The 12,243-nt window shown below is 45.3% G+C and overlaps 1 protein-coding gene across 2 annotated transcripts in view; it reads right to left on the bottom strand.

Annotated features, from left to right (window-relative positions):
* Positions 1-12,243, bottom strand: part of Myo1e (myosin IE) — a 192,221-nt gene that overhangs the window by 108,228 nt on the left and 71,750 nt on the right. The window contains exon 2 of one of the 2 annotated variants that reach the window (NM_173101.2): positions 4,408-4,551. In NM_173101.2, coding sequence (NP_775124.1) covers positions 4,408-4,551 — 144 coding nt within the window. Of the gene's footprint in view, positions 1-1,490; positions 4,372-4,407; positions 4,552-12,243 lie in introns of those variants that run through there. The other variant, XM_039080888.2, reaches the window with a different exon arrangement.

Below are 12,243 nucleotides of genomic sequence, written 5' to 3'. Positions count from 1 at the left end.
AATTGTAAGCCGGGTGGCAGCCGTTTCCACGAATGGATGGTAAACTCATCCTTCCTTCCTTGGGGATAAATAGCTCAAAATGCAGGCTTTATTGGCCTGACAATGTCAGCATGTTCTAAGTGGGTTTTGTTTCCTAATGGGGAACAAAGCAACTGTACTTGGCCTGCATGCATTAGTCACTGATTGCCCTTCATGCTGACCTACTATACAAAACAGTGCTGCCACTATGGGCAGGAGGAGATATCTATACCTCTATCTATCTATCTATCTATCTATCTATCTATCTATCTATCTATCTATCTGTATATATATCACAGAAGAATCAAAGTAAGAAATCGTCTTTTCTTACAGGAGTGCTACGCTATGGGTTATCAAGTAGTGAAGGAGACTGCGATCACTCAGAGAGAAAGAAAGAGGGAGGTAGTCGCAGCAGCTATAAACACCCACCAGCACGGCCAGGCCTCCTCTGAGCTGAAAGTGACTCCCTCCCACCTGCCGAAAGAAAGCACATTTCTGTCGAGTGGGTAGAGATGTCTAAATCATAAAGTCATTAGTGGTCGAGTAGCTCACTTCCTTGGGAGAACACACCATTAGTCAGTTATTGACTCAAAGGCATTCATTACCCTCACCCCCCTGCCCTGTTGAGTCATTAAAAAAATTTTGCTGTCTGAATTTTAAAAGGCTTGAGAGTCAACAGATTTTCAGTGAACACTTAAAACAATGCATCTCTTGCCAAGAACTGTGTAGGGGGAAAGCCAAAAACTGTGTGAGGGGGCTGATACACTATTGTCACACAGTGAGAAAGCGCATGTGTGTGCGTATAGGCTCGGGGGATAACGCTATATGCTGAGAGGACCATGGGAACCCACCCTGGCAGCAGGACTTCTGCTGGATTTAGCGTCTTTCCCTTCGTGAGGCTGCATTTCACAAGCCATGTTAAATGATCGTATACTGCTTAAAAGGCTCTTGCAATTTTCCCCCCTGTCTGCAAGAAGTTTCAGGAGCCTTATAAGTAAACAGTCCAATGAGGAGCAAGCTGTCTGGGTAGAGGTTGGATGAACTTTAGGCAACTATGGCCGTCGTTATCTTTGCAAACCCACAGTTTTCCTGGGTAGGGAAATGGCTCAGTGGGTACTACTGCTTGTTGTGAAAACAAGGTGAGCTGAGTTCAAACCCTCAGTGTACACATTAAAGGCAGGCATGGCTACACGGGCCTGGAGCTCCAGCACCGGGGAGGGAGAGACAGGTGCGTGTGGGGAGCTCCCTGGTTAACCAGCCTAGCAGTGAGCTTCAGGGTCAGTGAGAGACACCACCTCAAGAACCAAGATGGAGAGCAATAGAGGAAGACACCCAATGTCCTCCTCTGGCCTCCATAGGTACACGTGTGAGTCCATGTACTAGCACACATATATACACATACAATACACCCAGCCAACAGGCAAGCAAATAAACCACCTTTCTCTTTAAATAATGCAAACGTTTGGTCTTACATTTCAGTTTCTAGAGCTGGGATGCACCTCAGCTGGTAGAAGCCAGGCCGTCCAGATCAACAATCTATACCGAGTTCTTCCCAATCTTATCCACGAGTCTCCATGTGCCATGGGGCCATGCACAAAACATTTGTGGGTAGCACTAGATCCGGATGAAATCAACAAATTTTATTGTGTGACCAGAGGAGAAACTTCAAGCACACACAACTGCTCCCATACAGTTAAATTAAGGGGAGCAGGACAGGTAGGTAGTGCAAGGGGCCCAGGGAAACTTCAGCTTAAAAAACGATCGTGGACAGGACCTGCTGGTAAACTGCAAGCCACTGCTAATCAAGAGGATGAAGTTTAACTTAACAATAATGTAATACTGTGCCAGGCAGTGGTGGTGCATGCCTCCCAGCACTCGGGAGGCAGAGGCCAGCCTGGTCTACAGAGCGAGTTCCAGGTCAGCTAGGGCTACACAGACAGACATTGTCTCAAAAAACCAAGCCAGACCAACAAAAAAAAGCAATAGGGCGTGCATTAGATTGCCAAATTGCCATGTGATGTTTGAGCTGAGAAGCTCCTCGCTCCCCCTTCAGACCCAAGCATGTTATTGTCAAGCATCTTCTAAAACAGCCTGTTCTGGGTCAGGTGAATTCCTGGCTCCGTCCGGGGCTTGGCGGAGGGAGGTCAGCAAGCGGCTAAGGGCATTAAAGCATTGCACCCTTGAGAACTGCTAGAAACTAAACTATTCCAACCTTGTTACTGTATATCTCATAGAGTAAAAAAATATCTGCAGCAGAAATAAGAGGCCAGAAGTTCAGCCATGAGAAGGTTATTCACGGAGCCCAAATTCAATCAGAAACTCCAGGCTGACGGCTTCAACTTCCCCAGGTGGTTTCTATTGGAGGTTTGTAAGCCCCACCCCCCAATTTGATATTATCGTTCTGGTACTATTTGTGCTGTTTTTAACTTGGAAATCTCATCCTAGGTCACGATCTGCTCCATTGACTCTCTATCAATTGGGAACCCAATAGACTGCTTCTATGTGGCCTCCCCAGTCAATGTCTGCTGGATGTGGCTAAATGCGATGTTGCCTTTGCTCTCTCAATCAGGCCACTCCAGTTGTCTGATCTAATGATACTTTGTTAATGATGTATCTGCTGCTTGTCTGCCACATGCTATTTTTCTACTTGTGCTTGTTACATGCTTAATAAACTAACTCATTCAAACACAACAGCAAGAAAAATAAGAAAGAGTTATGGTAGATAATCCTTTGGCTAGACTGTATAGAGCAAATAAGTATGTCAAAATTGATCAGGTTCTTAAATGGTTATACCACATATCCAAGTATGGGAGGTAACAGACATGTTAAATAGCCTTATTTAATTATTCTATAATGCCCACATACATCAAAACATTCCACTGTATCCCAAAAATATCTCTAGGGCCTAGAGAGAGGGCTCAGTGGTTAGACGTTTGTACTGCTCTTGCGGAGGACCAGCGCTCTGACTCTCTTACGCTCTCCTGTGTGCACACTCATGTGCACGCATGTACACGTGCACATACTTACATAATTAGAAAACAAAAATGAAACAACTTGCTCAGCCATGATGGAGCAAACGTTTAATCCAAGCACTCGGGAGGCAGGAGCAGGTCCAGCCTGGTCTACAGAGTGAGTTCCAGGCCACCCAGGGGTAAATAATGAGTTCCTCAAAACCAAAACCAAAAACCTTTAAAAATATATGAACAACTCCTTGTTGTCCATTACAAATTTAAATAATGCTACTATAATGGTCAACAAATCCAGACATATATCTAATCTTAAAAGTAGGGTGGTAGGGAATTAACTGAACAGATACTTGGAGAAAATTCCTTTTGAAAGAAAGAAAGAAAGGAAGGAAGGAAGAAAGAAAGGAAGAAAGAAAGGAAGAAAGAAAGAAAGAAAGAGAAAACAGCACGGTACTGATTGTAACAGTTCAAGTGCACTGTGATCTGAGTCTCTAGTGAGTTAAATACCTAAACACGTGGGTGATGGGTGGGCTGACAAGGCAGCCTGCAAAAGTATGGCTGCCAGGGTTTCAGTGCTTCTAACAGTCAAGTAAGCATTGTAAATAATAAAAAAAAAAAAAAAAAAAGCCCCGAGTGAAAAAACATCCCCAGGCATTCTAGGTGAAATCCAAGGTGCATGTTATATCATAAAGCACCCATATTTCCTAGACACTGGGCCTTCGGGGTTACCATAGCATCAGCGTTAAGCACCATGGTGCTGATATACAGATAACACAAACCTTTCATGGCTGTGACTAGTTCAGGTGACAATTTCACTAATGTACAGCTGTCCCAAAGCAAAGTCCTGACTGCTGGCTGAACATCCCCGTCTAACACAGCTCTCTTTCACCATGAAGTCAACACACATTTCCATGAGGTTTGCTTTCTGTGTTTTTAAAGCCCTATTATAAAACACCATCTGGCAGATTAACAGGGAAACACGCCAGGCATTCTCAATAGCCAATCATGCCTTCTCGGGTTTCCTTCGGTAAATATAAAGGTTCAGAAAAACTGGGGAGGTAGCTTTTCTGTTCATGAGGTGATCTTTTCAAACCTTCAAAGTCTGAACCACAAAGAGTCTCTACTGTGTCATCAGGACAACACCCGCCGAGCACAGAGAAGGACTTTGTCCAGGATAGGCAGAGGTCTCGGACACTTAGAATGCACGCTCCTATAACTCAAAGGAGGACTGTGATGGAGTTGCACTTTGACTCCATGAAATGCCAGAAAACACTTGAGCCTTTGCCCTTGGAAGCCCAGCCCTCATTGTGAAAGGAAAAGTGCTGAGAGCCAACGGTATCTGCTCTGATTTCGTGGGCAGAGAACCACGGTACTGTGGAACGGTCTCATCCCAGAGGGGTGCAACAGACACCATAAAGGATACAAAAATATAGTCGTCCATGTATCTCTTCTTCAGGTTCTCTACGATGGAGCTCTCTGTGATCTTGGAGAGTAGTACCATGTCGTCCACACCACTGTGCTTGACATTGTGGCTCTGCCAATGGTACCGGTAGGCGCCTTTGCTGCCCTGGAGGCAAAACACAGAATGGGTTAGGATAGCTCATATTCTCCTGGAGCTTTCTAAAACACACACACACACACACACACACACACACACACACACACACACGCCTGCCTGCATGCATGCACGTGCTCACGTATATATGTATGTATATATTTTTTTTCTTTTCTTTTTTTCGGAGCTGGGGATCGAACCCAGGGCCTTGCGCTTGCTAGGAAAGCGCTCTACCTCTGAGCTAAATCCCCAACTGTATGTATATATTTTAATATACATATTTTCCCAAATAAAATGCAGTAAAGCACATTAAAGATTTTGAGTTTCAACCTATAGATAAGTAGAGAAGAGTCCCTATGGTCCAATGTACTGTTGAAACAATATTTCTTGTTTATTTGTTAATTTGAGACAGGGTCTTATGTAGTTCAAGATAGTGTGAACTTAGTTTGGAGCCTAGGATGACTTTGAACTTGTGATCTTCTTGTCTAACCATAAGGGTGTTGGGATTAGAGCCCTGCATCAACATACCTGGTTTGTGCATGTGACAGGGATCAACCCCCGGGGCTTTAAGCATACTAGACAAGTAGTCTACCAAACGGAGCCACATCCCTAGGTCTCTTTTCTCATTTGTAAGATAAGAAAATTGAGATTCTCTTCAAAGAGTGACCCTGAGAATTACAAGAAGCAGCACAGACTCGCAAAACATTGAAGAGGTTGGGGATGCAGGGTCCAATATGGAGGACCATCTACGGTGCCCAACACAGATGACCATCTGTGGTGTCCAACATGGAGGGCCATCTGTGGTATCCAACACAGAGGACCATCTGTGGTGCCCAACACAGAGGACCATCTATGGTGTCCAACCTGGAAGACTGACTCCTAAACTATCTGAAATCTGTTTCTTCATTTTGCCAGTGAAATAAAAGTTCAACAGAAACTTGACATTGCAAAGTATAGAACTGAACCCAGATGTGACTAGAATGCGCATTGCCTACAGTCAGGTCACACTGCCACCTTCTCAAGTCATCCGAATTACTTTTCCTTCAGAAACTTCTTGATGGCCACTCATCCTGGCCACCCACATTTTTTTTTTCAAGATATGCCAAACTGGTACCTGTCCCCACTACACCAGCCAGGGAACTTATAGGATAGCTTGTGTGTGACCGTACAACATGCTGTGTTTGGTGGGACCTCCTCCTGTCCAGGGCTCATTCCTTGAACCAGCAAGGCCTTGACTCTGGTCTGCATTAGGACTATTTAGCTCTGCAGTAGGAGAGGCCTCTGAAGGCTCCAAGCTGCAGGACTCCCTCTCACGTGGCACTCCCATGGTGAGATGCCCACGCGTTCAGCATGTATTGGGGTTGATGGGAGGAAACACCTTATGTGGCTGCATTTGGGGGCTCCCATCAATTGGAGGACACCCAGCAGGGATGGACAGTGATTCTCATTTCACTAACAGTTAACATGCAAACACATATGAAGTTGAACATTGCAGTCCATCCCTGTAATCGTAGTACTCAAGAGGCTGAGGGAGAACTGTAAGGTCCAAACATGTCTGGGATGCATAGCAAGGCTGTCTCAAATAATCAACCAACCAACCAACCAATCAATCAATCAAATACAAAATAAACATACAAAATGTCTATATAAAGGGCATGGGGCACTTTACCCTATGACATGCTAAAGCGAAGACCTTTGAAGTGGATTTCAAACATTTGAATTTTCCAGAGAAATTAGAAGAAAGGCTTTGCTTTCAGGTACGCTCATCAGGGCAAAAAACCCTGATGAAAAATGAAAAAGAAAAGGAAAGAAACTCGAATAATGTGTAATCCTAGCAAAAGGCAAGATTCTAAAGTATTGTCATTTGCTGTCAACACTTCACGTGTCTTCACGGAGGCGCCATGTACTAGGTTAGTGTGACAGACCAAGCACGGCTCAGCCCTGTGTAGGCTCTTGACTTGAAGGGGTTTCAATGAAGCAGTGGTTATGGACAAGGGTATCCAGAAAGGCCGGCTGCTCAGACAGTGAAATTACACAAGACAGAAAGAAACAAGATCAAAGCCACAGTAACTTCCTCACAGGGAAAATATATGCAGTTGTTTTGTTCTGTCTGAGGAGGATGTAGACGCCTTGCTAAAAGTGAAGTCCCAGAGTTTCAGAGGGAAAAGCAATCTCTAAAACCTAGCCAAGAGGAAAGCCACCACTGGGAAAAGCGCACCACACGCCAGGGCTTCGAGCTGCCTGGAAAGGCTCTGGAAGGCTTTACCACCCATGCTGTCTAGTGCAGGAAAACTGTCCATAGGATATATTTGGCTTTCCCAGAACCACACACAACATCAATTCTGCAAAATTACCTCAGACGTCATCACTCCCCCTTCCTCTGTGGCAAGCAGAGAGAAGAAAGGCACTGCCCATAGCTTGACTCACAGGGCTGCCATCGTAAGCCCAGGGCTTACTTCCAAACAGACAGAGCCCAGGGTGCTCCTCCCTGGCTCTCTGTACCCATCCCCAACACCACACACACACACACACACACAGCCAAAAAAATGTTATTTTCCTTTTGAAAAAACATAAACACAACTGAGGAAAACGGAAAGCCATCATAAGTGGCTACTTGATGTCTACAAGGGACAAGGGACAGGGGAGGCTGGTGCCATAGTATGTATGCGGATGTGGACCCCCATGTCATGTGGGCGGTCATGAGGTCCACTGGCTCCTCTCCATCTCACAGTCCTGCCTGCCGTCTCAGAGTCCCATTTCCCCTCCTGATGTCAAAAAATGGTGCTCCCTGCTGAGGCCACTGTGTGTCTTTGTCCCAGATACTGATATTACAAATTGTCACCTGGCCTCAAATTCATTATGTAGCTGAAGATGACCCTGAACTTCTGACCCTCCTGTCTCTACCTCCCGGGTTCTGGGATTCTAGACATGAGGCACCATGCCTGGCTTCCTCAGTGCTGGGGATGGAACCCGGGGCTGTCTGCATGCTAGGCAAGCACTTTGCCAACCCAGCTAGAAGCCCTGTAGCTCATGTCTTCCTTACTCACTTTCCAGACTTCTCTCTGGAACACAATCCAAGAGTATGACCGAGTGGTTGCTACAAGCAAACCCAGCTTACGGTGTTTGTCGCGTGATATTTATTGTGTTTTGTTTTACTTTACAATGGTACTAAAGTGATACATGTTCAGAACAAATTCTCCAACTCTGATTTTTTTCCTAGACTTGCTAGTAACAGGCAAATAGCCACAGCTCCAAGAATTCTCGCTCTCAAAAGGGTAAATGTTCCGCCTCACCTCTCCTTCCCCCACGGCCCAGCAGAGCAATGCTGTGTGCCTGAGCCAAGCTGTAGTCAAGCATTTCAAACTTCTGACCTGTCACACTATCATACCGTCTCAGATGGAGACTGTCCTGGTGGACTTGTTCCTACTTCACTTGCAGTGACCAGTCCACTCATCATCACTCCCAACAGCCTCACAAGAGAAGGGCTCGCACTGCCACACCATCCAGTGCCTCAAAGACAACAAGAGAAGCAGGTTCTCTTTCAGGCCTGCCCAAACATGGCTTCTTCCCACTGCCTTCCTGACTATCAAGACTCAAATGGCAACCGGATACGAGATTGTATCTGGGTGGAATTCCTTTTAAAAGACGAATCACCAGGGCTGAGAGCCCATTCGGCAATTAGGAGCACTTGCTGCTCTTGAAAATTCCCAGCACCTGCAGGGCGGCTCGCAACAGTCTGTGACTCCAGTTCTGGGAGACCTGGCGCCCTCTTCTGGTCTCCATAGGCATAGGTTCATGCTTCGTACATATACATACATGCAGGCAAACGATTCATATGTATAAAAAACAATTTAAAAATCTTTCTAAAGATAGAGGGCTTATATCCAAAATATACAAAGAACTCAAGAAGTTAGACCGCAGGGAGACAAATAACCCTATTAAAAATGGGGTTCAGAACTAAGCAAAGAATTCACAGCTGAGGAATGCCGAATGGCTGAGAAACACCTAAAGAAATGTTCAACATCTTTAGTCATAAGGGAAATGCAAATCAAAACAACCCTGAGATTTCACCTCATGCCAGTGAGAATGGCTAAGATCAAAAACTCAGGTGACAGCAGATGCTGGCGAGGATGCGGAGAAAGAGGAACACTCCTCCATTGTTGGTGGGATTGCAGACTGGTACAACCATTCTGGAAATCAGTCTGGACGTTCCTCAGAAAATTGGACATTGAACTGCCTGAGGATCCAGCTATACCTCTCTTGGGCATATACTCAAAAGATGCCCCAACATATAAAAAAGACACGTGCTCCACTATGTTCATCGCAGCCTTATTTATAATAGCCAGAAAATGGAAAGAACCCAGATGCCCTTCAACAGAGGAATGGATACAGAAAATGTGGTACATCTACACAATGGAATATTACTCAGCTATCAAAAACAATGCCTTTATGAAATTCATAGACAAATGGTTGGAACTGGAAAATATCATCCTGAGTGAGGTAACCCAATCACAGAAAAACACACATGGTATGCACTCATTAATAAGTGGCTATTAGCCCAAATGCTTGAATTACCCTAGATGCATAGAACACATGAAACTCAAGACAGATGATCAAAATGTGAATGCTTCACTCCTTCTTTAAAAGTGGGAACAAGAATACCCTTGGCAGGGAATAGAGAGGCAAAGATTAAAACAGACACAGAAGGAACACCCATTCCGAGCCTGCCCCACATGTGGCCCATACATATACAGCCACCCAATTAGACAAGATGGATGAAGCAAAGAAGTGCAGGCCGACAGGAGCCAGATGTAGATCACTCCTGAGAGACACAGCCAGAATACAACAAATACAGAGGCGAATGCCAGCAGCAAACCACTGAACTGAGAATAGGACCCCCGTTGAAGGAATCAGAGAAAGAACTGGAAGAGCTCGAAGGGGCTCAAGACCCCTTATGAACAACAATGCCAACCAACCAGAGCTTCCAGGGACTAAGCCACTACCTAAGGACTATACATGGAGTGACCCTGGACTCTGACCTCATAGGTAGCAATGACTATCCTAGTAAGAGCACCAGTGGAAGGGGAAGCCCTGGGTCCTGCTAAGACTGAACCCCCAGTGAACGTGATTGTTGGGGGGAGGGCGGCAATGGGGGGAGGATGGGGAGGGATTAGGGGGATGTTTGCCCGGAAACTGGGAAAGGGAATAACATTCGAAATGTAAATAAGAAATACTCAAGTTAATAAAAAAAAAATTAAAAAATTAAAAAAAAATCTTTCTAAAGAAGACACACTCTCTTCACCAATGACTACTTCTCAGCACCAGAGACTGAAACATTGAATTGCTTTTAATTAAACAACTCGTCTATATCTAATTGGCCACGAACCTGTGTGTATATGTGATCATGTGTGTGTGTATGTGTGATATCGTATGTGTGTGTATGTGTGTGTATGTGTGATCATTTGTGTGTATGTGATTGTATGTGTGTGTATATGTGATCGTGTGTGTGTGTATGTGATTGTATGTGTGTGTGTATGTGTGATCGTGTGTGTATGTGTGTATGTGTGATCGTGTGTGTGTGTGTGTGTGTGTGTGTGTAATTAATTCCATTTCTTTTTCCCTACAATCCAGGCAATGGCTGCATGTCTGAACTCCTTCACAGCCACCTCCAACACTGAATTATCTTGTAAAAACGTGAGGTGTCTTCTTAGCTTCCTTCTCCTTTCCTTCCCAACCCACCACAAAAAGGCAGCAATTGGTCACACAGATGAGACTGAAAACATGTATCCGGGAGAGGAAATATCCCAAGAATGATTAGAAAACAATGACACCTATGTCTGAAGAACCCAGCAAGGGACCTGCTCCTTTGTATGCTAACCTCAAAAAGTAATTTATAAAAATGAAAAGTTTAATTAAAAAATTTTAAAAATCATGCAAGATAAAGGTAGAGAGAACAGAGGGGAGACGGGGAGGATCAGCACCCTGGATCAGAGGAGGTTGCCCCAGCCGGATTGGAGGAGGTGATCAGAAGCCAGCAGTCAGAGCCAGGGCTGAGCAGGGAAGACACAGAAGCAATACTGTGCCTGGTGAAGCATGTTCCTCAGGGTTCTCATCCAACCATCCAGTTGGGTTTAAAGGTGTGTAAGGTATGGTATAGGAGGCAAAGGCTGTTAGAATCAGGAAGTGCTTGTCATCACACAGACACGCACGCACCCGCACACGCGCACGCGCACACACACACACACGCACACACACACAGACACACACACACACACAGCATTTATGCATTTATGGCCCTCTAAGCAGAGCCAGCAGGCTGACAGTTGCCCTAGGACACTGACTACTGTCTCGGAAGTGTGAGGATGTGCCACAGTTCCAGGGAAGTCCCCCTGACCATCTGTTCACGCTTCTCCTTTTTGTCTTTCCGCCTACTCCTGGCTGGATGGCAGCAGCCTGGCATGCTTGGGTAGAAAACAGAGACAAAACTTCCCCATGGTGTCACCCTTCCTATGCTCTAAGAGCCATTCCTTTCCCCTCTGGCTTCTCCCTAAAACAGTAAGTTTTTAAATAAAAAGGATACAGAGTAAGGGAGAGGAAGAGAGCCAAGTAGAGCACTGAGAATGGTAATAACTGGTAGCCCTGAAAATATCAGCAGTTATGGGGATTTTCCTGTCAGATAGGCCTCAAGTAGAAACTTGGACCCACATTAGGTTCTGTGATCATTAAGTGTGAGAAAAAGCTGCTAATTCATGTAAAGGTTCTGGAAAATAGGGTGTGTCTATACCCATCTGACAGCCTAGTTCAGGGGGATAGATCTACCCAGACATTGAGTCCCTCACCAGGAGAAGGGAAAGGCTACAGGGCAGGAGTTTTAACAGCCTCTCTCTATGTATGTGTCTCTCTGTGTCCCTCTGTCTCTGTCTCTGTCTGTCTGCCTCTCTCTCTGTGTATTTGTGTGTGTGTGTGTGTGCACCAGGGTGGGGACCAGGAGAGCAGAAGTGAGTCAGCAGGAGCACACAGGCAGCATTATCCTCTCTGGTGTCCCACACACCCTAGGGCAGTCGTGGCCTCATGGCTCTGCAAACTCTGGCTTACCCACTTCATCCAGAGGTAAAGGGGACCTTCCCTGCAATGCCCTTCAGAGGCCAAGAAAAGGGACGCTGTTAAATGTATCTGGAAACACAACAGGCCCAGTGTTGGGAAAGATGGGAGACTAAAAATACACTACAGACCCCCCCAAACAATATTTTTAGGGAGCAATCTAACAATAGGTATCAGAATTTCAGAAACTAATCAACTAAATAAAAAAATTGATCTGGCAATTTTATTTTGAGGAGTTTACTTTAGGATACATGTCTGCAAGTCAGGAATGGTGGTACATGCCTTTAATCCTGGCACTTGAGAAGCAGAGGCGGGTGAACGAATCTCTTGATTTTAAGACCTGCCTGGTCTATAAAGCAAATTCCAAGAGAGCCAAGGCTGCACAGAGAAACCCGTTTTGAAAAACAAAAACAGACACACAAATGGGGCTGGAGAGATGGCTCAGCAGTTAGGAGCACTTGGTTCCCAGCATCCATACAGCTGTTCACAGTCATCTACAATGTAGTTCCAGGGAGTCTGAGGCCCGCCTCTGGCCTCCATGGGCGCCAGACCCTTATGCAATGCATTTACATAAAAATAAACTTCTTTTAAAAAGCACTATTG

Source organism: Rattus norvegicus, chromosome 8 (assembly GCF_036323735.1).
Source record: "Rattus norvegicus strain BN/NHsdMcwi chromosome 8, GRCr8, whole genome shotgun sequence".
Lineage (NCBI taxonomy): Eukaryota > Metazoa > Chordata > Mammalia > Rodentia > Muridae > Rattus > Rattus norvegicus.
The sequence above is the reverse complement of the archived record's forward strand: the minus strand, read 5'-3'. Positions and strand labels throughout refer to the sequence as shown.